A 27,168-nucleotide genomic window follows, 5' to 3' on the forward strand; every position below is an offset into this window, starting at 1 on the left:
GTATTCGCTGCGCTCCCGCAGTTGGTCACACCGGCAAAGTTGTTCGCAGCAAAAAAAAAAGAGAGAGATTTTACGGATTAGATGAGATACGAACGAAAAAATTATTAGTCAAGTGCCCCCATAGCGAAGCAGAGCCAGCGAAACCAGCCCACAGAGGAGTCCAGTCCAGTCGGGTGCACTCCACGCCAGTCGCGAGCCAGCTAAGCAGCCAGGGAACCTGGGAAAGACGAACAGCAGGAGGAGGAGGTGGAGGAGAGCCAAGAGCGAAGAGCCACGAAGTGGGAAGAGCAGGAGAGCAACCAGGCCAGGTAGTTAGCCAACATGTCCTGGACGGAGAAAGTGGACCCCGAGCTGATCTTCACCAAGCAGGAGCGTATCGGCAAGGGGTCCTTCGGCGAGGTGTTCAAGGGCATCGACAATCGCACCCAGCAAGTGGTGGCCATCAAGATCATCGACCTGGAGGAGGCCGAGGATGAAATTGACGACATCCAGCAGGAGATTATGGTGCTGTCGCAGTGCGACTCGCCTTACGTCACCAAGTACTATGGCAGCTTCCTCAAAGGCACCAAGCTGTGGATTATCATGGAGTATCTGGGCGGTGGATCTGCGCTGGATCTCATGAAGGCCGGCTCCTTCGAGGAAATGCACATCGGCATCATACTGCGCGAAGTGCTGAAGGGCCTGGACTATCTGCACTCGGAGCGAAAGCTGCATCGCGACATCAAGGCGGCCAATGTGCTGCTGAGCGAACTGGGCGACGTCAAGCTGGCGGACTTTGGAGTCGCCGGCCAGCTGACCAACACAACCTCCAAGCGCAACACCTTCGTGGGCACGCCCTTCTGGATGGCGCCCGAGGTGATCAAACAGTCTCAGTACGACGCCAAGGCGGACATCTGGTCGCTGGGCATCACGGCCATTGAGTTGGCCAAGGGCGAGCCGCCCAACTCCGAGCTGCATCCGATGCGCGTGCTGTTCCTCATCCCGAAGAACAATCCGCCCCAACTGACCGGCAACTATACCAAGTCGTTCAAAGACTTTGTGGAGGCTTGTCTAAACAAGGACCCGGAGAACAGGCCGACGGCCAAGGAGCTGCTCAAGTACCCGTTCATCAAGAAGGCCAAGAAGAACGCTTACCTAATCGACCTTATCGATCGCTTCAAGAAGTGGAAGCTCTCCAAGGGCGACGAAAGTGAGACGGAGTCGGAGAACTCGGACTCGGATTCGGATGCCAAGCAGGGCGGCAGCAGCCAGGACGAACCGTGGATCATGACCGTCAAGGGGCTGCACATCAACAGTGCTCCACGCGCGGGCGTCAACAGTTTCCAGCTGCAGGAGCACGAGCTGACCATGCAGAAACTGATGCAGACCACACACTCGCCATCCGGCGGCGGTGGTCAGGCCACTCCTAACGCCTCAGCATCAGCGTCCTCTGTGTCCGCCGTGGCGGCCTCAGCTTCCTCCGTGTCCGTCATCACAGCCAATGAGGCTGTCTCCTCTGCATCCGCCCTGCCCCCACAGAACAGCCACGTCCACAACCACAACAACATTAACAACAACAACAATATCAGCAACTTGAGCAACAAGCACGCCACCACCACAATGCTGAATGCAACTCCTCTGCCGAGCAGCGTGACTAGCTCCTCGTCGGCGAACGAGCTGCAGCAGAAGCGGTCGAGCTCCAAGCCGGAGTTGCGCCAATCGCGTTCCGCCGCTCCACTGGATCAAGTGGAGGATCGTCGTGCCTCTCTGGGCCTGCCACTGCAGGCTTCGGTTCCGAGTCCATCGCCAGCCGAGCAGCAGCAGCGTCGCAGCAGCCAACGTGAATCATTCCATGCAACAAACGCCGCCTTGGCCGCCAGCGGCAGCAACAACCACAGCCACGAGGAGCACGTGGTGACCAACCATGCCAGCCATGCCAAGCACACTGGGGCGGGACAACGCCTAGTCCAGACGAACAGCGCCTGTCTGAACAACTTCATATTCCCCGTGCTGAGCGAAATTCAGCGAAAGTACTCCGGCGGAGGATCTGGAGGCGGAGGACCTAGTGGCGGTGGACGTAACCTCGGCGTGGGCAGCGACATTGGCGACCTGAAGTCCGTTTTCGAGCTTGCTGAGCGCTCAAGCCCCGGAGTTAGCGACCTCTTTATGAAGGAGCTGATCCACATGCTCGTTCCTGGTTATTCGGAGACGCGCATCAACACGATCATGGACCGCGCCATACGCAACCGCAAGTAGCTGGCGAAGCCGTAGCCAATTCCGATTCCAAGCAACCTACTTTACTATATACACACAACATTATTAACGAGACCGAGACAAAACAAACTGAAACGCTGGAGCAAAACATATTCCGACATAAGTGGCCAACGAAGGAGCGGAAGCGATGTACATGTATTTCAATTGAACAGTTATTTAAGCATACAATATGTATTCGTTTGTTTATCTGCAATATTAATCTAATGTAAAACATATATAACTTCAGAATAAAAACCCCACAAAAATATAATATGTATTTGAATTTTCCCGCGCATTAACGCACTTTATGAAGGTGATTAGATCCGGTAACGCTGCAATGTTTTATATTTGCTTGAAGACGCCGATAGTATCGAATGTAGTATCCCACCTCTACTGTCAACATCACAGCCATTTTGCGTTCTTTTTTCGAATTTGTTAGACGTTTTTTAGTTTCCCTCTTATTTTACCAAACTTTTAAAGAGCTCATGATTAAGCAGACATGTCGCAGGCACTGGTGAACGAGGAAACGCTAGAGGCGATGGTTTACGAGCGCTCGAAAGCTTGGTCAAGTGCGATGAAGGTTTGTTCACAGTTTTTGCGGGTGGCGTCTTTTGCTGATGGCTGTGTTTTTTTCTTTTGTAGAATTTTTCAACCATGGACGACGGACTAGAGATAGATGTGTCGCAATTGGAGGAACTCTTCCAAGCCGAAGACGAAAACGATCTCAAAGTCGACGAGGAGGAAGCCGTTGAGGACAACGTGGAGGAGGAAAAGTTGGAACTCTGTAATATTAATGCCAACACCACCAGCCTTGCAGAACTGACAATGATCCTGTGCGCGGGAAAGGACAAAGGCGCCAAAGCCGAGATCGAGCAGATCCTGAACCAAACCATGCCCGTTGTTGAGGAGCACAATCGCAAATGGCGCGAGGCGGGACTTGATCGCATCCTGGCAACCTTCGATGAGAAGCAGATTGAGCATCATGTGGGCGGTTGGATGCGACGTCATAACAGCGTCTATTTGGAGGCCCCTCCTCCGAAACACCACTACCAACCGGACCACTCCATTTCTGACGAGAGCGACGAGTCGCTGCACTCTATCGACACTGCTCGCTATATCCAGCAGAGTCGGCGGCGCAACGCGCACATGACCAACAAGAACTCCAACTTGACCACCATTAAGATGTATCGCAAGCATTCCCACAAACGCGATGAGCTGAGGGCCAAGTATGGCTACGATGACGAGCAGGAGCACCGTCATCACATGCAAGCAGTGTTGCACCGCCGGCGGGAGAAGGAGCACAAGCTGGCCTATCTGGCTGCCACGCCGATGCACTGCATCCATTCTGGCAGCCACCATGGAAGGCGCAAGCATCTTCGCAAACGGCGCGCCAACTCATATATGTTTGACTCGCTATCCAGCAGTGATGATGATCCATCCTTTGGGGCTTGCGACTGCCACGGTTGTCGCAGACATCACGCTTTGTCCAGGAGTGCCTATCAGTACTGTCCATATGGAAGGCCACAACACGAGTATCACCACCGTCAGGCGGCTTCAAGGACTATGCACACCTTACGTCGTCATCACACTTTTGACACGGAGGTGGATCTGCGGCCAAGGATGCCAGAGAACGAGTGCAGCTGCTGCAACAGCGATCGCCTTTGTTCCAATGTGGTGCACATCGCCAACAGCTCCACCGAGGAGTGGGTGGTGGAGAACCGCAGCAGTCCGTTGGTGCTGGAGACGCCGAGTACAAGTCGAAAGCATAAGCTCGTTTCTGTTAAAAAATCAACACCGCAGTCATCTCTATCTAAGTGCCGCGACCCGAAATCACCGAAACGAAAGGCTGTGTCTGCGTCTAAATTAGTTAGATCTAAAGCCAACTACATGAAGATGTTTGATAGTGATATTTCCGATGATGAAAGGGTGCCGCGTCGAAGGCGTGGAGTTAGCTATTCGGAGCAAAAAAGCCCAGTTTCCGCGGGTAACCCCACTTCTCTGGTTGCTTCAACGGCGAAGAAAGCTTCCAAGAAGGTAATTACCTTAGCTCCCAAGGCTTTGCCTGAAATCAAGGAAGAAGAGGCCACTCCAATGATAGATAAGCGAAGTAAGGGTTCCTCCATTCCCAAAATTAATGAAGACCACGATAAAAGCATATCTTCTGATGAAAGCGAGATCTCGATCAGGGGAAGGAAACGCTTAGTAAGTTTCTCGAAAGCACACTCCAAAGCGATTGGATTTGCAGCAAGCAGCGCTTCAAAAGATCTCATTACAAAGCCTCCTTTGGTTTTGCCACAAATCAACGACAAAAACGTTACGAAAAATTCTTTTGAGATAACAAAGAAAATCAAGAAAAGAGAAATGGTAAATGAAGCTAAGAATCAGAAAAATGAGATTGTTGCGGCTTCTGACGAAAACAAAACTCTAGCAACTAAATCTTTATCTGAAAAGGACACTGGAATCAAATCGAAATGTTCCGCAGAAAAAAGGGTTTCAAAGCAGAAAGATATTTCAGATAATAGCGGCAGTTTACCTCAAATTAACGAGGAAACGGGAAAATCTGAGAGCCTTGAAAAAAACAAGTCCATTATTAATCCTGCAAATCCACTGGTCATTGACTTAACATCTCCATCTCAAAATAAAAGAGGAAGGCCGAAGCAAAGTAAAAGAACACCATCCGCTGAGAGAAATACTTCTACACCGGGAGCAAAAAAGACCACAAGTTCCTCGATAAAAAAGAAAACTAAATCGGCTACTATTCCAAACTTGCCGAAAATCGCGGAGGAGGCACCGAATGCATCACCCGATTCACAGACCAAACCTGAACCAAATCCATCGGTTAAAGTTCCAAAACCAAAGAACACCGAAAGTTCTGATGGTTCATCCGATTCGGAAGAGGATCTGCAGCGGGCATTGGCTCTGTCGAAGACCACCTACAAGAAGGAGCAATTGCAGCGCCAGAAGACCAAAAAGCAAACGTCTATAGAGCAGCCACAGTCGCCTGCGGAACAATCATTGGCGGTCTTTAACAACCAGAGCGTGGCCTGCAACTCCACTGCTTTGGCCAACGACACTGCCTGCAAGCGTGTGCTTCCCAGAAAACAAGGGATCAAAAGGGCAGCCGCAGTAAGCAGCACGGAGGAGCAGCTAGCGAAGAGTACCTCGGACAAACCGACGAAGGAAAACAAGGCTGGGACGTTGGGTGGCGATCCCGACTGCACGGTGGTGACATCCACCACTGGCTGCGAATCAGTTTCACCGCCGAATAGTGAACCCGTTCCACCGCCTCTCAAGATAACGAAACGAGGAATTCTGTTGCACAGCTCCTCGGCCCCGGGATCTGAAAACTTCACACTGACCGAGCAGGGACTCGGGAAGTTCATCGGGGATCGTTGGGCCCGCAAGTACCTCAAATACCACATCGGCAGTCGAAGCTTTGACAGCCGACACTCGGTTTACTACCAGCCCACGCCCCAACTGGCCGCCGCCCTGAGTGTTCCGCATAATGAGCAGACCCTGGCCAACATCTCGACCTCCAGTGCCAGCGACGACGACATCTTCGAGCAGTTCAATCGCTACGGGACGGTGTACAGCGTGCTCGAAAAGTCCAGCAAAGAGTAATGTTTTGGTTTAAGTTTAATTTACACAATTATTTCCATTGTACACGTTGGTGTTAAACACACTCCTTGCAAAAGGAATTCAGAATTACGACTGTAGAGTTAATTTTTTGAGTTTTGATTTATTTCACGTAAATTACATGATCGATAGTGATAATAGAAAACATAATACGTCATAATCATTATAATCGTCATAAATTTTCGCTTAAGTATTAAATAATTGTTTAAGAGATTTATTCGCATTGCAATAGTATTTCTTGTGTGTCGAAGTTGTGTTTTAAGTTCGTTTCCATAAAGTTTATCAAAATTCACATACCGGCTATTGTTAATTTTATGTATTCACAAGAAAAACAAATAAAACGTAAGATCAATTTAAAGAGTGAGAATGGCGCGTCGAAAAACAGAAGCTTCTTCCTTCCATGTATGTACACAAATAACAAAAACTTACCTAAAAATATGGTGATAAATCAAGAAATTAAAATTAAACAAAGAGCGTTATGATGAAAACAAGAAACACACGACTTTTGACCCTGGAACATGCGCGCCCTCACACACATACACATGCGAAGCATATATATCTACACGTACACATATGCCTGGCCGGCGGCTATATAGGAGCCCTCTACACATCGATCTGGAATGGGGAGCCGGGTATATGCTCCTCGCCCCACTTGATTAGGAGCACGTACTGGCCGCGATCGCGCACCAGGTACTGCACATTGTAGTTGTTGTGGCCAGCGTGCTTCACGTGGAACTCCTCGCAGGGTCCCTTCGGTCCGTACATGCCCACATACAGGATGTTGTTGCCTGGAAAGAATAAAATGTGCGATTAAAATAGGGTTTACAAATACATCACTTTACTCCTTAGATAAAAAACAAATGAATTACCAAATGGATATGTTTGAATGCAGCTATGTATTATATATAAATCCCACAAGATCCCAACTTACCCGCATCGGTGGCACAGATGCTGAACTGGTTCTGCTTGCCGATGTAGGCCTTCTTCAGGCCCATGCCCTTGGACACCACTTTGGTGGCATCGGACTTGAAGTTGGGCAGATGGACGCCGGTGTTCTTGCCGCCCTTGGCTACCTTCTGAACGGTCTCGACGACCACCGACGACGTCTCCTGGGCGCCCTCGTCGGCGAGCTTGTCGCCGGTGGCGTGCACCTTGAATGGCGAGCCCACGATGTGCATGTTGTTGTACTTGACCGTGATGTAGTGCTCGCCGGCCAGCAGCGGGGTGTAGCGGACCTTGTAGCCCTCCTCGACCTCCGTGCAGTCCATGGCCACCTTGGAGGGACCATCGATGGACACGGCCAGTGTGCCAACGCCGGCGTTGCAGGTATTAATGATGAAGTCGGCCTTGTGTCCGGTCTTCACCTCATCCAGACCATTGCCGCTGGCGTGGACGGCAGCCGGATCGGCCACATCCTTGCCAACCTTGATTCTGAATGGGGAGTCGGGTATGTGGACACCGTTGAACTTGACGTGGATGGCATGGATTCCGTTCTCGCGCGGATAGAAGCGCACCGAGTACATCTCGCCGTCGATCACCTGGATGAAGCAATCGTCGTCGGTGCCCGAGGGAGCCACAATCTTGGCGTCCAGCTCGCCCTTGGCGCCGTTCTTGCGCACCATGAACTGGTAGGGGGCATCGGCCTGGATGTTGCCCTGGGGGAACTGCTGCACCTCCAGCTTGTGGGCATCGCCGGCATCCGGCGAGATGTACACCTTGAACGGCGAGTCGGGTATGTGGCGGTCGTTGAACTTCAGACCCACGCGGTACTCGCCCGGCTCGGTCACCTTGTACGACACATCGCAGCTGCCGTCCTTGCGGTCCTTGAACTCAATGTCCGCCTTGCTGGGACCCTCCACAGAGATGGCCAGCGATCCGCCGCCCGCCTCGCGGGTCCACACATTGAACTCGGCCGCCTCGCCGACAACGCCGCGCTCCAATCCAGAGCCTCCGGCCTTGACCAGATGGCTGCCGGAATCGCGCAGGGGTCCCACAGTGAACTGGAACGGCGAGCCGGGTATGTGCATCTCGGAGTAGCGCACCGAGACGGTGTGCACGCCCAGCTCCTTGGGCACAAAGTGCACGGCGTAGAGGCCATCCTCGACCTCCTGGATCTCGGCATCCTCGGTCACGTTGCTCGGCGAGGTGACGCAGGCGGCCAGATCGAACGAGGTGATGCCGGGCATCTTGAAGGTCAGCTTGCACTGGCTGCCGATCTCCGTGATTGGGACAGCATCGCGCTCCCGCTGGATCTTCTCGCGCTTGCGGTTGCTGCCCTCGCCGGCAACCTTCACAGTGAAGGGCGATCCCTCCACGTGGTGATCGGCGAACTTCAGGTTGACAATATAGTAGCCCGGCTCGGTGGGCTTGTACGAGATGTTGAGCGTGCCGTCGTCCTTGTCCGTGCACTGGATCTCCGCCTTGCTGGGGCCCTCGATGGAGACCGAGAGACCGCCGAAGCCAGCGTTGCGTGTGTCCACGGAGAAGATGTTGTCGGCGTGCGTTTGACCCTCCTTGAGGCCAGCTCCGCTCACCTTGACCTTCTTGGCGTCGCCGACCTCGCGCTCGCACACGGTCACCTTGAAGGGTGAGTTGTTGATGTGCTTGCCCAGCCGCTTCACGGACACCAGATGCTCGCCGATTTCGCGGGGCGTGAACGAGATGCCAATGTTGCCGGTGGGCATGCGCTTGAGGAAGCACGGCTCCTCCAGGCCACTGGGCGCCTGGATGGAGGCGTTCAGGGCGCGGAGATCATCGTCGGTGATGTCGCCGGGCATGGTTACCTCCGAGCAGGATCCCACCGAGATCTGGTTACGCTTGCGACCCTCTCCGGTGATCTTGGCGAAGTAGGGCGATCCCTTGATGTGCTTGTCGCCGAAGCGTACCGACACCTGGTATTCGCCGGGGGCAGTGGGCAGGTATTGCACGGAAACAGTGCCGTCTTTGTTGTCATGATAGTTGATCTGTAAATTGCCAACCCAATTAATTGAATCTCATTTCTTTGGCATGAGGATTCCACTTACGTCAGCCTTGCTGGGTCCTTCGACGGCCATGGTCAGTCCACCGGCGCTGGCACCCTTGGTGGAGATGGTGAAGTTGGCCGGCTCGCCGGTGACTCCGTGGGTCAGACCGGGTCCATAGGCAGTCACATAACCGGAGGTGATCGAATCGACGTGGAATTTGAAGGGAGATCCTGTTGGAAAATGATTATTAGCATTTGGGAAGCAAGTTAGGCAGCTAAGAACTCACCTTGCACGGGTTCTCCGTTGTATTTGACCACCAGCTCGTGGGATCCCTCCTCGCGGGGATCGTACTTCACGGAGACGGTACCATCACGGTTGTCCTGGATCACGGGTTTGTCTACTTTACCGCTTGGCATTCTGACTTCAGCTAAAAGAGAACAAAATCACTCGTTAGAAAACATTGTCTTTATGCATTACTTTTACAGAGAACATCAGCTCTAATTTAAATTGATTTATAAATACTTGTAAATCTAAATATGAGCTTTAAATATATATATTTTTTCTTTTTATTTTCTGTATCGTTTATTGTAAATCTAAATAAATATAATACATTTTTAAAAAAGTGCTCTCAAAATATATGTTTTTCAAAAACTGTACTATTTGTTTTTCCTTTGTAGTTCGTCACCCCAAAAACACATACGATTAAAAACTCTATTTGAGGAACATTTAATGGATGTGTTTTGTATACGCTAAATTATGTCACCAAAGCATTTTTCAAATAATTTGCGTGGGCGGCGCCACAAGTTTGAAAAAATCATAATTTCATTTTTATGTTCAAATCTGCGTTCCATTTTTTATTCCACAAAATCTATTTCTGTTCTCTGCACAGATCTAAAGATCGAAGATCGTTTTTTTGCCGCACCAAAAAGTGAATTAATTGGACCGAATGTTATTTGCCTCAAAAGAATTCCAAAAGTTTTTCAAAAGTTTTCGAAAAGGATATCAAATAACTATGAAACTACCTCACTAATAAGCTGATAAATTTATTTTAATTTCACAATATTTCACAGAATTCCACGTACTTTTCCTCTGCTAGAGAGACACACCCACGAATATATATAGTAAGTATTGGGAATTCTTGGTTGGGCTGGATGAGTATCCTTGTTAAATAATCCTTGGCACTTGGGACCCGGAGTCCAATTCACTTCTCAACTGAACGAATGTTGTGCATCGACTGAGTAGCTAGTAATCTTCTGGCTTTCCAAAGAAATTTCCACCAACGCCTACAATTGCTTTTATACTTTCCCACGCCATCAAAAAAAGAAAAATAAAAACAACATCGTTCCTGAATATCTTTGAGGTCAAATATAGGACACACTTTTTAAGTTCCCCAGTCACATCTGTGTGTGTTTCACATAGAACATTATATAGTCACGTCCCTATGTTCTGATTCCCTCCCTCACCGATCCAAAAAGTATATGTCACAAATGCATTAAAAGCTATTTATACCCCAATATCTGAATATGTTCTGGAACGATTAATTTAGAGAGACTTTATCATGCACGTGTCTGAATTTATATTTAATTCTTGATATTTTTAAATTCGGGAAGAGGTTTATATACAACAAATTCCATCAGTTCTCTGCTGTCAAAACATTATTTCGTATATATTGTGAGGCGGATCATTAGTAAGAAAAGAAAACTCTGTTGTTGTTGACAAAAAATTTACTTATTAAAGTGAAAAACAGGATTGATATAAAGCCGAGTGAATCATCTAGACACGATTTTTTTTTAGTTATATTTACTATCAATATTTATAATTTTATTTATTTTTAGTTTACTTTATCCATTTGCTGACGCCCCACATAAGTTTTGTCGTAAATTTTAATTAAGTTAAAAAAACGTTTAATTTTTCATGAGTATATGATGTCGAACCGATCATAAATAAGTTCAAAATAGCCGCTAAGCTTTTCACTTTTATCAAAATAGAATTCCGCTTAGTTTTGATCCATCAGAATTAATGAGTATTTTTTTTCGCGGTCAGCAGGCTAAACAAAAAACAAAGTCGGTAAACACAGATAAATCAGAGGAGCGTGTCGCGTGCCTCACAAAAAATTTAGAACAAGACAATGTATGTGAAAAAACTAAACACCTCAAAAAATCAAAGACAATGCCTGCCAGGAAAAAATGTGAAAGCTGCCAAGTAAGAAATGATACAAATTTATAGCCAACTTATGGGCTGGCAAAAGACAAGGAATATCTTTAGAATTTATAACAATTAAATGAAATTAGAAAGACCTACAAAGAAGACTCTGAATATCTAATTCAGATAAAAAGCTTAACAATTTCATATTTCATATTTCCAAGTGTTTCTTCTCACATTCTTTTATTTAATGTGTTGTAAAATACAAAGTAGATCTCAAAATATGTTCGAAAAGAATTTTGCAAATTAACAATAAAATATTGTGTCAAGTGCCGGTATTTAATAGAAAAAGATTTTCTTTATAAAAAATTCTTCAGAAATTGAATGTATTAAAAAACGGCTGGCAAGACAACTTTATCCACTATGCACGAATATCTTTCCCAGAGACCCCTCTAAAAAAATATGAAAATATGATTATTTATGCTCGAACATTTGCTGCTGTCCGTCGTCCGACGGACCCCTTTGCCCCCTCGGCCCTCAATCACCTGCCAACGCCGCCCATTGAAGCATGAGATATGACCACGACTGCGGATGGGAATGGGAATGGGTTTGAAGATGAGGATGAGGACGAGGACGAGGCGGTGGCCACGACAACTCGGACATCTTTGGCATCTAATGGACGCTGGCAATACAAATGAAAGATTTAATGACTCTCTGGCTGCCCAACGATTGCTCGGGGAACCGCGAAAAAGTATGTAGTTTCGATACATCTGCGAGTGTTTGCCATTTGCGCATAGCGAATAAAAGATATACACAGGTCTTCAGGCAAATTGATTCCCTACTTCTTAATACAAATAAAGTTTTATTCTCTCAACTTAAATTTTAGATATTTCTACTCATGCGTTGCTATTATTTATTGTCATTTAAGAATGATTATGTGGGGTCTTCTGTGTAAAAAAATATATTTTAAACTAAGAACCGTTTGATTTCAAATCTACATTTAATAGAATAAAATTGGTTTGGAAAAATATTTATTATTATTTATTGTTATTTTATAAATGAAGTGAGTTCAATTCAAATCATTTGAATTGAAGGGAGCATGTTTTGTTAAAGAATTTTATTATTTCATTATTTTTTATAGTTGCTTTATAAACTTCTAGTTCTGATAGACCGGATAATTTGGTAACTGAATGGAAGCATAAATTTAAATAACCAGAACTAAGGTAAGCATAATTTGGCATAGAAAGACCCGCGTTGATCAGTGTAAACTATCATCACGGTGCGCGAACAGTACGAGACCATTGAGAAATTGCATGTGGAAGAAGCCAAACGAATTTTACGCTTTGTTGCATATTCTGATAATAAATCATAGAAAATAATTTGCAGACAAATGCCTACGGGGGCCTTGGGGGCCCGAGAGGAGGACGACGTCCCACCGGGGGACTTTTGGGTAATAATTCAAAATTCTTTGCCCAGTTTTGCAAGAGCTTTCTGTGTGGGCCCGACTGGCGCTTGACCGCGCTTTGAATCGAATTGAAAATATGAATGCGAATCTCAATTTGAATTTTGGTGTCAGTTTTGTCATTAACACAAATGAGAAATTCTTTTAGTTTTAGTCAGGATTATTCTTCGATGGTTGCATGTGACATTTATGGACGTCATTTCATTTGGCAAAGCGTCAAGAATCAAAGGGGCACTTTTCTTTTACTTTTCTTAATTTTTGTGGGCCCTCCAGAATTTACCTTGATGTGTAACAATTGAAAACGATGATTTGAAATTCAATGGCATAAAATCTGAACCATTTAGTCCTTGGTTCTCCGGTATGATCGTCTCATTGAAGTACACGTGTGTCCTTTCCGGATGATCGCGCTCGGACACGGTCACCTTATAGTATTGTGGCCGGAAGAAGTACGAGTGATCGGCCCAGGTGGCTAACGGCGTTGGTGCTTTTTCCGATAACCAACTGAAGTGCATTTTCCCGTAATTTAATTTTTTTTTTTGTTTAGTTTAGACAAGGGTGATCCAATCAAATTCGTCGGAGGAACGCGATTGGTTTTGCAAATAAAGACACTTAAAATTTATAACAATTTAATTTAACAACGAAAGTAAGACTTCTTGTTCGATTCTTGGCAAAGCAAGCAGCAAGGATATGCGGTTAGAATTTAATTAACAATATTTTTTGGCATTAAGTGCGCTACATATCCTTGCTGGCCAAAACCAAAGATAATTAGATATTCGAATCGAAATTGAAAATTATTGATTTGGACACTCACACTTGGGCAATCGACTAGAAAGGTTATATAATGGTATTTACAAGGAAATCGAGAACGATCACGGGGGCTCTTTGAGCGAATATCCTGCACTGGCTAACAGAGAGAGTCCTGACAATCGATTGCTTTTTGGCACTTGATTTATTGTGATTAATTTATTTGGGATTCGGCTGTGAACGAGTTCGTTTCTTAATTGCCAGCGACGTTTTGTAGGTCCACGCGTTTCCACGTCCCGATTTCAAGTGAACATCGACAGTTCCAAATCGAAATTAAGGCCAAAATATGAAAGCACATCGGTTCCTACCACCAAGATGCGTCTGCTGCCGTGGCCCAAAAGCAGCGCAGCAGCAGCGCAGCATTCTGAAGCACCAACACACCAATAAAGTTCGGGGGGATTTTCGAAAATATGGCCGACTGCTATAAGGCAGGAGAGATCGGACCAATGAACGACATATGAAAGATAAAAAGATAGAAAATTGGAAATATTTGCTATGCGTCCGAATCTATGTGTGTCTTATATATTTTATATACAAGTATTAGCATAAATTTCTGCTGCGATCGTGGTATTGGTTTAACAGTTGCCATTTCGAATCTTTCGAGCTCGAAAGGTGCAAATAAAATGGGGGGACTTCGGGTCAAAAGCATAGGTATTATAGCCAGCATCTATAGGTCTTTGAATGTGAATAATGCGCATGGAAGATTCGCTGGCAAAATCAAATTTATTACTTGTTGCAGCTCAGACGACATAGAATTTATTAATATTTTACCATTAAACTGGCGGGAAGCGTTTAAAAATAAATCGAACAAACATATAGACAATTCAGTATTTTATTTTATTGGCGTGAAAGCAGCGATTCGGCCATAAAACCCATAGAATACAAATATAGTCTTGTTGGTATGCCGAAAATGTGTTAATCATTTCGTTTCTATATCCGTATTATGTCGTATTAATCGTTAAAGTGGAAAACATTCCATTCGATGTGCCGCACGCTTTTATCCAATACTTATGTAATGGATTTTGGCAATGCGAAAATCAATTTGAAATTAAAAATGGCCAGCAAGATGGGACACAACTGAAGCAATTGGCCAAAATCAATCAAATTTCTGTTCATCTTTCGGCTGAGTACTTGGCAACGATTATTGACTAATCAAAATTTACATATTCTTGCGAAAATAAATGTGCGATCTATTATGGCTTTTTCGGCGAAAATGTCAACTTTTTCCAGCCTATAGCCTATAGCAACTTTGTATGTTGGTGGGAGTCGACCTGATCATTAGACTTGTTGCCCCTTTCATTTGACGGGCAATGAAAAATCAATGCAACAAATGCGCAACAAATCTATGTCATTTGGCCAAAACGAATCATTTACAATAAACCATCTTCAAAGCAAATGGAGCGTGACAAAGAAAACCAAAACCCACAACGAGTCGTAGTCCAGATCCCCATTGGGGGAAAAACCACTAAATGAAACGTGGCGCGGCTTGTGATCTTAATGATGACCAGGAGGACCCACTGTCCCCCAGTTCGACCTCCCCATCCATCCTGTTTTCGCCTTCTAGAAACAGGCAGCCCGGCGAAAATGCTTGAAAATTGCATGGAAGCGTGAAAAATCGAACAAATATTTGCACGGAGAGAAAAGTGCAAAGTGCTGTTCATTGATTTGCATGCAGAGGGTGGAAACCTCATTAATCATGTTGAAAATGTAAATTAAATTGCGGTGCAGCGATTTGAAACTCGTAAATCGCTCGTCAGTACGAAAATGGCCAAATAAATTTAGGTAATTACCGGTCTTCAACCAAATTGAATACCCAATTACTTTCCCACGAGTCACACAAGTGGGCAAGTCAATGAACGTGTCGGAATGGAAAACAAAAGAAAATCCTGCCAACGAGACAAGGGAGATGAAAAATAGCCCCGAATTGCAGGCAAAATACTATAGACCTCCCAGAAACTGAGAACTCAGGCACATTGTCTAATTAAGTTGTCGCCTGTCAGCATTTAGCCTGATAAGCAGTCACTCGGCCGTCTGTTAAACCCAACCGAAAAAAAAAACTTGGGTGCGTTGCCACTTGTCCATGGTGTCCCATTCAAATGCGCCGCATCGCAAAATATATAGTTGTGTTGTATTTATACTTCTGTATACATTTCAGAGATTTACGGCACACGAGTATTTTCGGCTGACAATAGACCACCTCTGATATTTATATTTCCCTCAGTTGCGCTACATTCTTTGCAAATATGAGATACATCTTGGCCGACTAAATTGCGCATAGATACTTTCTAGAGTAAATAAACTGTTCAACATTGCAGTTTAATTAAATGTGTGGCACTTGCACGGCTAGGTGTTTCTTTTTGCAAATGATTTACTTCTGACCCACGCTTATATTATTTTTAATATAGTTTTATATCTTTCAAATAGTCTTTTGGGTTGTACGTACCTGTAACGTTTCCGCCTGTCGTGGGTAGTGGTAATTTCTCAAATGCTACACTGCGGTAAGTAATCTCAGATTTTCCGTTGACAAGCTCGCTCTGGAAATGTTTGGTTTTATGCTTTACATTATATTATTTAATAAAAAATGTATATTAATTTTCAAGAATCAAGAATCTTGTGGGTAAAACTACTTTAAATGCATAGTTATTTTAAAACGAATCCTTTCAAAGCGAATTACGTAAGTTTAAAGTTTTGCCCTATATATATATATTTTTTTAATTGAGGTCGGATTTTTAACGGTCATATCCTTTTCGAGGACTTGAAAAATTTTTTAAGCACTTACCTGTGTTGTTTGCTGCACCACTTTAGTCGTGTGCTCCTCGATATATTCACTATGCGTATATTGTTCGATGCTTTCGACAGCCTGAGGTCAATGAAAATAAAATTGAAAATTAAGAATGCCGAAACTCGGTTCGCTGGAATATTCGGAGGAAATAAAACAAACACACACTCAAGTCCAGCGGCCAATAGATCATAAGCACGGCAGTCTGGAGAATGAGAACAATGCCCGAAATGGGTTAACTTCGGGTCCATTTACTTTGCACTTGTAAATATTGAAGAACTAGATGTATGGATTGGGGGGAATCTGCTTATTATTAAAACTGGACGCACTGAGTGACATGGGGGAGCTTGAAAGTGTGAAACTATGGAAGCCAACAATGCACGACCAAAAAATATTGGGGAGGAAGTGAAATTGATTGACGCGGGCACGATTGTGCAAAAGAATTTCCACAATTGCAGCTGTTACATAAGCGAATAATTATATTTATATATGCGTTGTACATATATCGAAATCATTTCGTATCCGTGGCCAAATCGAAAAAGTCAAAGATACAAATCGCTATAAAATATTTGAGCTATTAATAAGAAGTACGCCAATGCACGGCCAATCAATGGACCAGCAAGGAAAATCGAATTGCCAGCGGGCGACAGTTGTGGCTTCTCCTGGGAATCTAAATTCGAATCCGAATACTAGATATTTTTGCCCCCATTGACGGGAAATCCATCTCAGTCATCAGTACAAAAAAAAAAAAAAAAGAAATCAGTGGGGGGAATATGGAATATGCACCGAGTTTAAAACTTTCAGTTACCGCTGCGAAACGATCACGACAACGACCAGAACAGGACAATCTATGACTAAGACTAGACTAGACTGGCTAGATAGCTGCTGCCACTAGTGTCGGGCCTCCGGTCTTCTTCTAGCCAATCTTAATGGCGCTTCCACTGGCGTTGGCAGCAGAAATCAGCACAACACACTTTGCGCCATTTTCATTATACATAATTTCGTTTTTCCTATTTTAATTACTTGCGAATTTCGTATTTTGTGAGTTGGCCCCGCCGCTGTTGGCCGGCCATACAAATTCATTTTCATATGCACTTTTCGTGCCAGGCGGCGTATACTTGATTTTGTTGCAACCTGCCGAAAGCATCAACGACAGACCACAGCAACTATCACAAAACACAGCGAACAGAACATGCTGAATCAGCGTGGGATGTCATCACAGCCCCTCCCCGAAATCATTTGGATGCCTCTATAGACTGCAGTGGCGTAGGTGGGTGAGTCTTGGAGGGATTTCTTTGCAACAAATTCTAAATTTAAGTTCTACTGAACACCCTGTACCATCAAATATGTCCCAACGAACCTGAGATATTTCGAAATTGTTTGTTTTCTATGAAAAGCATCAAATGCGCATTGTTTTGAATATTATTTTTAAAAATAAAGGTGTTTTCTTTTGTATAAAATTTATGAGTATTAATCTATCTTTTATACGTAGACTCACAAATAATACAAAGGACAGGTTTTGATAATAAAAATGTACCAAGCGCAAAAATGAATATAAACATTATAAAATGTTTATTTTGTATGATGCCAATGAATTAGTTTCATGTACAAATTTAATTCTTTCTGACTAACCAAACGCATTTTTTAGCTAAATTCTAGGACAACCACAAATGTGTTTATTTAAAACAATACAATATTTTTGATAGCAAATGCGGTTGACTGAAATAAACTTTTATGTTCTTTAGCTGTGTGTGGCAGATCACGTAGACAAGCCCAAAATAATGAAGTTCCTCTTGTCGGAAATCGACGCAAAACAAAGTTTTTCCCTAACAAATTGAAAAATGCGGATAAAATTCATTTTGCCACCAGCTAATTGTGCAAATCTGTTAAACATAAATTTTGTGCGAAGACAACAGACAACTCAATTAATCTTGGGTTCACGAATCGTGCACTCAACCACTCGAGAACAAGTATTTCATATTGGGCACCATGCCCGAAAAGCCCCGACTCTTTCAATCCCATTGAGGCGCATTGTTCTTGTGGCTGTCAGGTCCCATGATTCTGTGCCAGTATTTATGACACTTAATTTTTTTAGGTTGTCAACACGACGGCACGTGAATGGTTTCGTCATTCTACTTACAGCACAAACCCCCTTTCCGCTGAAAAAAAAGAATTAAAGGCAAGTGCAAAGTAAAGGCTCTACTAAGTGCGTTAGGAATCTTGTTGTTAAATTAGCAATTATATTGTGATTAATTAACGTTTTTTTTTTTTGTCAGCAAGTTTGTGCTCAAGCGTCAAGTGAGTGCGACCAGTTTTGTAGTACTTGGTTTTCGAGACATTGTCGTTTTGGTTTTTGTTGCTGGTTATTAAGTGCGTTCGGATCAGCTTTCAATCAAATACAGAGAACACACACAAACAACTTACATAGACTACGGCTAGCTGGCTAACAAACATATATAGTAAGCATTAAGAATAATTGTTCATTAAATGCATAATGTAAAACAAAGCGCAAATGGCAGTGTAGCATAGCAGAAATAATTTTGGGAACGAAACAATTTCATGCAATTAAGTTTAAAATTTTCATAAGAGATTTTTTGAGTTGATTGTTGGGCAAACCAAAAGTTGATTCTTTTGTTTTTTTTTTTTTTATTTTTGTTGTCATGTTTTACAATTTTGCACTTAAATCGTATTCATTTGTTCTTTTAGCTGAGCACTCTTAATTCGTATGTAAAAATTGTTTGCGTGTTTTTCTTTTTGGGGAAGCCCAATGAAAAGTATACACAAAAATTTGAAAACAATTTGAGGGGACGCACAGAACACAAACACAAAACAATGACAATGGACTTGACTAAAATATAATGTATATGCGGCTGAGCTTTAAACGGCTGCAACCTGACTTAAATGACTAGAGAAACGTTTAAGTATAGATAAACATTAAGATAATTGCTAATTTTCAACAATTCCCATTTGTGACTAGACTAGATTTGGCTGTGTCTGTTTTTGGTTTGATTATATATCGAGAGTTTCGAGAGAAAATGTAGTTCAGGCTACCTTGATGGAGAAGCTGCCGTTCGGTATGTCCTTGCCGCCGAACTTCACGTTGATGTCATAATCCCCGGGATCGTTGAGCGCATACAGAATGTCGAAGAAGCCATCCTTTTCAATCACATCAATGTCCACAATTTCGCTAGAGGAGTCAATCGATTTGTTGTAGGTAGGCAGGTACAACCAACACCCAAAAAATAATGTAATCCTTACCTTCCCGCCTTGTTGGTGATCTTGCAGGTGACTGCTCCATCGCCTGCCTCGCGGGCATCCACCTTCAGGTGCGACTGACTGCCCGATGTCTGAATCTTGGGCGCCTGCTCCACCAGCTTGCACTTCTTGGCCTCGCCGGTGGGGAATGCTTCGAGTTTGAAGGGCGAGCCCTCGATCTCCTTGTCGCCGTACTTGATGCTGCACTGGTACGTCCCACACTCGTCGGGCACGAAGGACACCACGTACGTCCCGGTGGACACCTCCTCCAAACGCGGCTGCATCGGCTTGCCCTTGGGGTTCTTGATCGCCACATTGATGTCAGCCTGGCCGGCCTGTTTCGTATCGATTTCAAACTCGGCAGGCAGAGAGGCGGGCGTTTTCTTCTTCTCATTCACACCCTTCACCTTCACCTTGGTGGCCTCCGACTTGGGGAAAACGGTCATCACAAATGGACTGGAGAAGAAGAGGATTAATAATTCAATATTAAGTTAAGATAGGTGAGATTCTTCATAATTAACATTACTTATAAGTTATTGAAATTTTAAAGTATTTAAAGACTTACCTGCATGGCACCTCCACCTCGGAGAACTTCACCTGGCAGGTGAGCACGGAGCCCGCCTTGGGCGGCACATAGTGCACCGCGTAAATGCAATTGCCCTTGTCCTCCACGCGCAGATTGTCAACCGGTATGCCCTCGGAGTTGGTCAGCTTGACGGCGATGCGGCCAGGACCAGCCTCGCCCACATCCACGTTGAAGTAGGTGGGCACACTCTCGCGCACCTGGCCGTGTTCGATGCCCGGTCCGTAGACCTTCACCTTGCTGGGATCCACCGTCTCCTCAACGAGCACACGGAACGGAGATCCGGGTATGTGCTTGTCGGCAAACCGAATGGTAATGTCATACTCTCCCGGATCGGTGGCCAAGTAGTCCACGTCGCAGCTGCCATCGCGATTGTCCGTGCAGGTCATCTTCGCCTCCGAGGGTCCTTCAATGGCAAGGGAAAGTCCTCCGTTGCCGGCGCCCTTGGTCTCCACGGTGAACTTGTTCTTCTGGTTGGTCAGACCCTTCTCCAATCCCGGTCCGTAGGCCTTGCAGCGTGCCGGATCGCAGCCGCTCTTCACGTTCACCACGAAGGGAGATCCCGGCACCGGGATGTTGTCGTACATCAGCTCGATGGTGTGGCGACCAGCCTCGAAGGGCGTGTACATGATGCGGAAGATGTCGTCCGTGGGTCCCTGCACAATCTTGCTGGGCAGCACGTGGCCCATGGGATCAAAGATGGCGCAGGAGAGCTTGCCGGAGTCAATGTTGCTGCCTACCTTGCTCATGTCCACCATAAAGTCCGTGGCAGCATTCATGATCACACCTGTAGAAAAACCATTAATTAGTAAGAGTCGATAAAAGAGTGAAAATCAAACATCAAGACTGAACATAAAAACAATTACACAATGCATTTAGAAGTGATGGGAGGGGCACAATTAACAACCTAGGTACGAGGTATAACAAAAGATATTCTTTTAATTGATAATTAAAAGGGAACAATCATTGTCTTGTAAATTATGTTTCCTAGAAGTGTGAAAGTATATTTTCGTTAAAATGAATTAAAAGCTTTACAATTAAAACTTAATTTTTAAATCATAAGGATTATATACCTAAACATGCTCCTATATTCCTCCTATCACTGGCGATTAGTGGCTTAAGACTAAGTTTAGAGTCAAATAAACAAAAGGGACATCACAACAACAAAGAGGTTTGGCAAGGCGATTGCAGCAGGCAACCTTGGTCAGGTGGTAAGTAGAGCGCAGAGGATTAGAGCTGTTCGGCAGCAGGAACACTCGGAACTGGCAATTGGCAACTGGCAACTGGTAACTGGAACTTCTAATAGCCTACCATGCGGCTGGATGCCGATGCCACTGACGCGGGTGTTCTTAAGATTCGGCACTGGAACAATCAGAGGTTGGAAAGGCGAACCGTTGATGTGGCGCTCATTGAACGTTATGTTCACAGTGTAATCGCCCGCCTCGGTGGGCAAATAGGCCACGTTGCAGGTTCCGTCTCCATTGTCTCGACAATTGATGGCCGCCTCGCAAGGACCCTCCACTGTCACACCCAAACCACCTTGTCCAGCGCCTCGTGTGTCTATCATAAACTCCGCCGGCTGGCCAACAATTCCTCGCTCCAAGCCGGGTCCAAATGCTTGTACCTTATTCGAATCACTACCCGTGAGGCACTGCAGTCGGAAGGGACGTGGTGTGATTGGTGTACCACCGAAGCAGATGCTCAACAGATATTCGCCCAGCTGGGTGGGCGTAAAGTTCACCAGGAAACCTTCCGCCGTGGGTATGATGTGTGCCTTTACCCTATTCCCCGACGGACTGGTGATGGTCACCGCCAAATCCGCCTTGGGCAGACCATGAGTGATGATCCGGAACTGCTGTAAGCTGTTTAGGGGCGCGGCTTTTGTATTGGATGAACGAAATAATGACTTGGACTTAGACGCACTCAAGACGGGCACTTGTATATTATAAAATTCTGTTTGCTATTCTACGGATACTTACTGGGTTCGAGTCCGTCCACCTTGATCTTGGACACATCCACCGTTTGCTCCACGACGACCTTCTGTCCCAAGGGAACCCGCTGGCCTCCGTAAGTCATTGTGGTTGTGTAGGCGCCCTTGGATGGCGGAATCACTTCCACCGAATAGGTGTTGTCCTCGTTGTCGATGATGCGGCACGGCACTTCGATCTTGGTCTCCTCGTGCACGACCTTCACCTTCAGCTCAGCATCGCCGGCCTCACGGGCGTCCACATTGAAGTGGGTGGCCACATTGGGACGCACACCGGGCTGCAACCAGGGTCCAAAGGCCTGCACCTTAGCTGCATCCACGGGAACTCCGACGTAAACGCGATGCGGTGAGTTGGGCGTGGAAACACCGCCATAGTTAACTGAAAAGCTGATGTATTAATACAAGGAATAAATGCAAGAATAATTTAAGGAAACACATACCTTCAACGGTGTGTGGAACTCCGGAAGTAGGCGTATAGGTAGCCTTCTTAGTGCCATCTGGGTTGTTCTTCAGCTCCACGGGCAACTTGGTGCCATAAACATCCTGAACGACAACATCCAGTGGGGCATTTCCCGCCTTGCTGGGATCCACGGTGAAGCTGGTCGGCTGATTGATGGTCACGCCGTTCTTTTCCAGTCCAGGTCCACTGGCCTTGACCAGCTCCGGATGGAAATCGGTGCGAGGCAGGATCTGAGCGATGAAGGGAGACTTGGGGATGTCCTCGTTGTCGCACAGAATGTGCACGGCGTACTCGCCCACAGCGGTTGGATGGTACTTGACCAGGGCGGAGCCATCGCCATTGTCGTGGCACTCGATCTCGGCCTGCGAGGGACCGGCCACGGTGAACCCGAGGGCACCAGTCTCGCCATTGGTCTCCACCACAAAGGCGGCCGGGTAGCCGATGACGCCGCTGCTCAAACCAGGTCCATAAGCCACAATCGAGGACTCCTTCTTGGGTCCAACCTTCACCTCAAAGGGAGATTTTGGCACCTCCTGGCCAGCGAAGGTCACCATGATGACGTAGCGACCCTCCTTGGTGGGATAGTAATGGCACTCGTACGTGTTGCCATCCACCTTTGACTGCATGACGTTCTGGTTCATGCCACCCGGACCAATGACGCGCACCTCTGGCTCACCCTCGCCGGCTCCCTCGGTGTGGATCTTGAAGTCGGCATCATCGCCGACACGAACTCCCGTGGCCTGGAGTCCACGGCCGGAGGCGCGAACCTTGCGCGCATCCGACAGCGGAGCCACCTTCACGGGGAACGGACTGTTCGGGATGGGAGTGCCGGCATAGAAGACGTTCACCGAGTGCAGACCCTGCAGGGCGGTCACATACTCGCAGCGCCACGTATCGTTCTCCAACTGACGCACCTTGGCCGCCACAGAGGTCTTGTGGTTGGCCGGATCGATGATGATCACCTCTGGTACTCCACGACCCGCATCCTTGGCGAGAATGTCGAAGAAGGTGGGCTTCTTGATGGTCACGCCGTTGGGCTGGATTCCGGGGCCAGTTACCTTCACCTTGGAGGCATCGCCAGCGTGTCCTTCCACCTTCACGGGGAACGGCGACTTGGGGATGTCGCGACCGGAGAACTTAACGGCCACCTTGTGCAAACCCTCGGCTTTGGGAATATAGGAAACCGTGTACGTGAGGTTCTTATCATTGTTGAAGCGCACATCGGCCTTCTCGATCTCGCCATTGGGTCCCTGGATCTCCACATCCACAGCACCTGGATATAGCATCATATTAGATTGGTTTTTAATCAAATGTAAATTCCAGAAACTCACCTTTGCCCGCAGAGAAGGTTTCAACGGTGAAATTGGCTGGTGCTCCGACCACAGGACCAATGGGCTCGATTCCAGGACCATAAGCACGAACCCTGTGAAGGTAGAAATAAATATTAGTTATCAAATGTTTTTAGGAAAAGCGTGGAATTCTACAAAGCCAATTTGCTACATTGGACGAACACTCAAGTCGCATTATGCTCAGCAGTTATTAACAAGGCTTTGCAGATTAACTCAATGAATGCAAAGATAGAAAATAATAATAAAACACTAAACTACAAGTCAACGAAGTTTTAAAATATTTCGAAAATTGCATCTCTTTGGTGGCGCCACCTTAAACTAAAAACTGTATTTTACAGTACTAATTTCAAAAATATTTTTCAGAGCATACTTTTTGGACAAAAGCAATATTTAATGAATGATGATTTAAATTTGTTAAAGTTTTTTTAAATTTATACATTTTTCTACGAATTTTTTTAATAAAAATTTATTTGTAAATAAGGGAATCCATTTGAATCCATATATACAACGGTTCATAGAGCAGAAAAATACATTATGAAATTTTAAGAATTCGAGAATTTTAATTCTGATCCATAGTGATAAACTCCCAGCAATCCGAAGCCTTGCTCAGCATGTAATCAAAAGTCTTGGTAGCTTAACAAAGCAGCAAATTAAATCAGCGTCGGCCAAGATGAATGCGTTTAGTGAGCGCTAATTGTAGAGAGCAATAAAAGCCGCCAGCCAGCCAGCGAGCAAAAGAACAATTCAAACAGGAAAGCAGCGGCGTTGAAGTATCCATTAGATACGGATCGCTCTGGGCTAGCGCGAAAAAAGCGGAGAGCAACAGAAGTAACCGAAAACTGGTGGAACATTTAAATCACAAAATGCCATAAGAAGTCGATAAATTAAAAACCGAAAATCAAGCGAACCGAACCGAACGATGGCCAAAAGAAGTAGCGGCCAAAACAGATCAGATCAGAACAGAACAGAACAGAACGGCAGAACGGAAAAGAACGATTGGAGGCATGCCGAAGAAACTTACCGCGGCGGAGGAATGCTGAGTTTTGCATTTTGGGGCGTTTAATAATAATATATATGGGTGGTTGGTAGTATATATACATATTATGTATCGGAGCGGATAGGGAAAAAAAACAAGAACAATATCCAATACATTAAAAACGTTGTTCAAATATACACAGAGAAAAAAGATAAGAAGAGAAAGAGAGAAGAAAGACAGGTAGAGTCTAGATTAGAACCAGAGAAGTGCATTAGCCAGAAGAACAGTCAAAAAAAACTTTAAAAGTACAACTTGAATTTGGAATACAGTTGAGTGGAAAGTACACCGCTGGATTTAGAGATCTTACAAACCAAGTCGAACTTCTATAACTCAAACTGAAACCTGATATATTATTTACTCCAGATGTTAGGACTTCAGGTTGCAGAACAACTTTCAAATAAAACTTTGTAAGATTTCGTTAGTTCGAGTTGTGGAAGCCCGACTGAAGTACATATCACCCTAAACTCACCTGTTGGGATTCGTCTTGGGCCGCAGGGGAGCTCCAGTCTTGAGCTTGGAGTTGGGGTACTGCGACAGGTAGGTCATCATGGACTGCTCGTCCACGTTGGGGTTGACCAGCTCCTCGGGCTTGATCAGCTGGCGGACATTGAGCCAATCATCGGCCAGTCCCATGGCCTCGGAGGCGTTCTGCACGGCATCCTTTGGATCCCAGAGCTCCCAGTCGGGGCAAAGACCCGGAGCACAGGCGTCCACGAGGGCACCCACCGCCTTGCCCGTGGTCCAGTCGTTGGTGAAGTTGTTGATGGGCAAGTCGGGTATCTTGGCGTGTATCCAGTTCAGCAGGCTGCCATCGAATGAGTGATTTAGTACTGGCGAACCACGGACAGCGAACACAAATCGGTGGGCGTCACTACTTACCGCTGCTTGGGCGTGTGTCCCGATCCGTTCAGCTGCTTCTCGTCCTCGCCATCCCACATGGGCATCGATATCGAGTAGTGCAGAATCAGTGTCCATATCAGACCGAGTATCAGTTTCAGCTTACAGTCCACAATGTCCGAGGAGTCTGCGGGCGAAATGAGAAGACGGATTGGATTACATACTTTGTTGTTCAGAGTAAAAAATAAAGAAAGAACAGAAAACCAGAACGTAGACCGTTACAAATCGTATGTACTTAATGTATCTATTAATTGTCCCGACAACTTGTGGCAGCCACTGTTGCAACGCGGCCTGCATGCCCCATCTGTCACTGGCAACACTTTGATTGGGGTTGTGCTGCAAACCAGTTGCCATTCGACAAGCTGCCAATTATGGACAGAGATGTCCGCTAACTGTTACAACCACTTTGCCTCCTGGTCAAGTTCAGGGCTGATTATACACGCAATCAACAGGTCTTGCCGGTTTCGCCGACCGTCGCCGCTTGGCATGACCTTAAACTTGGCCAGCAAAAGCCTGAGCATCAAACGGATTGCCTTTTGTCATGCTAACTCCATTCAAAGATAGCCGGGGGTTTATTGAACCTACGATAATGGGATGTTTTTGAGATCGTTTTAACAGCGTAACACCGCCAGGTGAAAGGCGTGTGGATTGGTTCTGATTGCCTATCGCCGATTAGTCAACACCTGGGCCCTCGGCAAATGCATTTTTCACGCACTGAACCGTGACGCGAATGGAATTCCGCCTCCATCACGGGCGAAAGTTGCCACAGGGAAAACTCGCTGGCCAAACGAATGGTAACCGAATATGCCAGCCAAGTGACGACAGCAGACCGCTTCGTCAACTGACGTACTAGATGTTCTACATTGCTTTGCCATTGCCCGCGAGGGCTTTCCAGTTGAACCTGGTGGTATCGTTTAGTGCTTTCTGGCCTGCTCAACGAGCCGTTAAACGATTGCTGATAGAGCCAGCTCTCTTTGCCACTTATTGCTGGCCAACACCCGCAACAGCAACAACAACTTTTTGCTACAGAAAAAAAAAAAAACAGAAATAAATAAGAAATTTGCAATTTGGCTTTGTTTACTTGAGTAGCCGGCCACTGGACAAAGAAACCGGCTGGATGGGTTAACCAAATGGCTTGGCTTTGTTGGAGCGGTCAACCTCTCCTAAAAGCCATCAAATTGCCGGCCATCTCTGCGTTTGGCCGTTTAAAATACTTTTACGGTCGAGTGGATGCCTTGACAAATGAATTAGCTGCCAATCTGTATGCCCGCCCAGCCCGTTGACATATTTATGAAAAATACATCGAAGACGCTGCGCAACAAACAACAACTCCATTCGCAAGTCGAAAGAAAGCAGCAATTAAAACGGCATAGAAAAACTAAAAAGCCAGAAATGATTTGGCTAATTAGGCAGCAGTTGGCATGCCGATCGGCGAGCCTCATGGTAACTGTCTTGGCCAAAACTCCACTCCAACTGGATGTGTCTTTGTGGAGCTGAAAACGGGTTGCTTGTCAACTTCAAGACCTCAAAAGTTTGTTTTTGGCACGGCAGCGCGAACAAGAAAATGTGCTGTAAATTATATA

The 27,168-nt window shown here is 45.7% G+C and overlaps 3 protein-coding genes across 16 annotated transcripts in view; 2 read left to right on the forward strand and 1 right to left on the reverse strand.

Moving 5' to 3' along the window:
- Positions 1 to 5: 5 nt before the first annotated feature.
- On the forward strand, positions 6 to 2,500 carry LOC108092149 (serine/threonine-protein kinase svkA). Its single transcript, XM_017191667.2, has one exon. The coding sequence runs from the start codon at positions 322 to 324 to the stop codon at positions 2,233 to 2,235; it is 1,914 nt and encodes a 637-aa protein (XP_017047156.1). The 5' UTR covers positions 6 to 321; the 3' UTR covers positions 2,236 to 2,500.
- A 128-nt stretch (positions 2,501 to 2,628) lies between these two features.
- Positions 2,629 to 6,232, forward strand: LOC108091989. Its single transcript, XM_017191414.2, has 2 exons — positions 2,629 to 2,812; positions 2,875 to 6,232. Exons 1-2 carry the CDS (start codon positions 2,732 to 2,734, stop codon positions 5,851 to 5,853), a joined length of 3,060 nt encoding a protein of 1,019 aa, XP_017046903.1. The 5' UTR covers positions 2,629 to 2,731; the 3' UTR covers positions 5,854 to 6,232.
- Positions 5,952 to 27,168, reverse strand: part of LOC108091988 (filamin-A) — a 34,291-nt gene continuing 13,074 nt past the window's right edge. For 2 of the 14 annotated variants that reach the window (XM_017191404.1, XM_017191400.2), the window contains exons 3-18: positions 25,568 to 25,712; positions 25,158 to 25,493; positions 24,674 to 24,688; positions 23,635 to 23,726; positions 22,284 to 23,576; positions 21,836 to 22,222; positions 21,168 to 21,734; positions 19,839 to 20,643; positions 19,277 to 19,729; positions 19,070 to 19,205; positions 16,019 to 16,099; positions 15,683 to 15,794; positions 9,118 to 9,258; positions 8,892 to 9,061; positions 6,800 to 8,831; positions 5,952 to 6,656 (exon numbers count right to left, since the gene is read on the reverse strand). In XM_017191404.1, the coding sequence (XP_017046893.1) occupies positions 6,472 to 6,656; positions 6,800 to 8,831; positions 8,892 to 9,061; positions 9,118 to 9,258; positions 15,683 to 15,794; positions 16,019 to 16,099; positions 19,070 to 19,205; positions 19,277 to 19,729; positions 19,839 to 20,643; positions 21,168 to 21,734; positions 21,836 to 22,222; positions 22,284 to 23,576; positions 23,635 to 23,726; positions 24,674 to 24,688; positions 25,158 to 25,493; positions 25,568 to 25,712 (6,950 nt within the window). In that variant the 3' untranslated portion in view covers positions 5,952 to 6,471. Of the gene's footprint in view, positions 6,657 to 6,799; positions 8,832 to 8,891; positions 9,062 to 9,117; positions 9,259 to 9,913; positions 10,103 to 12,715; positions 13,044 to 13,246; positions 13,505 to 15,682; positions 15,795 to 16,018; positions 16,100 to 16,826; positions 16,871 to 19,069; positions 19,206 to 19,276; positions 19,730 to 19,838; positions 20,644 to 21,167; positions 21,735 to 21,835; positions 22,223 to 22,283; positions 23,577 to 23,634; positions 23,727 to 24,673; positions 24,689 to 25,157; positions 25,494 to 25,567; positions 25,713 to 27,168 lie in introns of those variants that run through there. The other 12 variants (XM_017191405.2, XM_017191403.2, XM_017191409.2 and 9 more) reach the window with 10 other exon arrangements.

The sequence above is a fragment of the Drosophila ficusphila genome, unplaced genomic scaffold (assembly GCF_018152265.1).
Source record: "Drosophila ficusphila isolate 14025-0441.05 unplaced genomic scaffold, ASM1815226v1 contig_791, whole genome shotgun sequence".
NCBI lineage: Eukaryota > Metazoa > Arthropoda > Insecta > Diptera > Drosophilidae > Drosophila > Drosophila ficusphila.

Coding starts and splice junctions, on each gene's coding strand:
- LOC108091989 (XM_017191414.2), top strand. CDS start 2,732: ATGTCGCAGGCACTGGTGAACGAGGAAACGCTAGAGGCGATGGTTTAC. Junction 2,813..2,874: donor CTTGGTCAAGTGCGATGAAG/GTTTGTTCACAG, acceptor TTTCTTTTGTAG/AATTTTTCAACCATGGACGA.
- LOC108092149 (XM_017191667.2), top strand. CDS start 322: ATGTCCTGGACGGAGAAAGTGGACCCCGAGCTGATCTTCACCAAGCAG.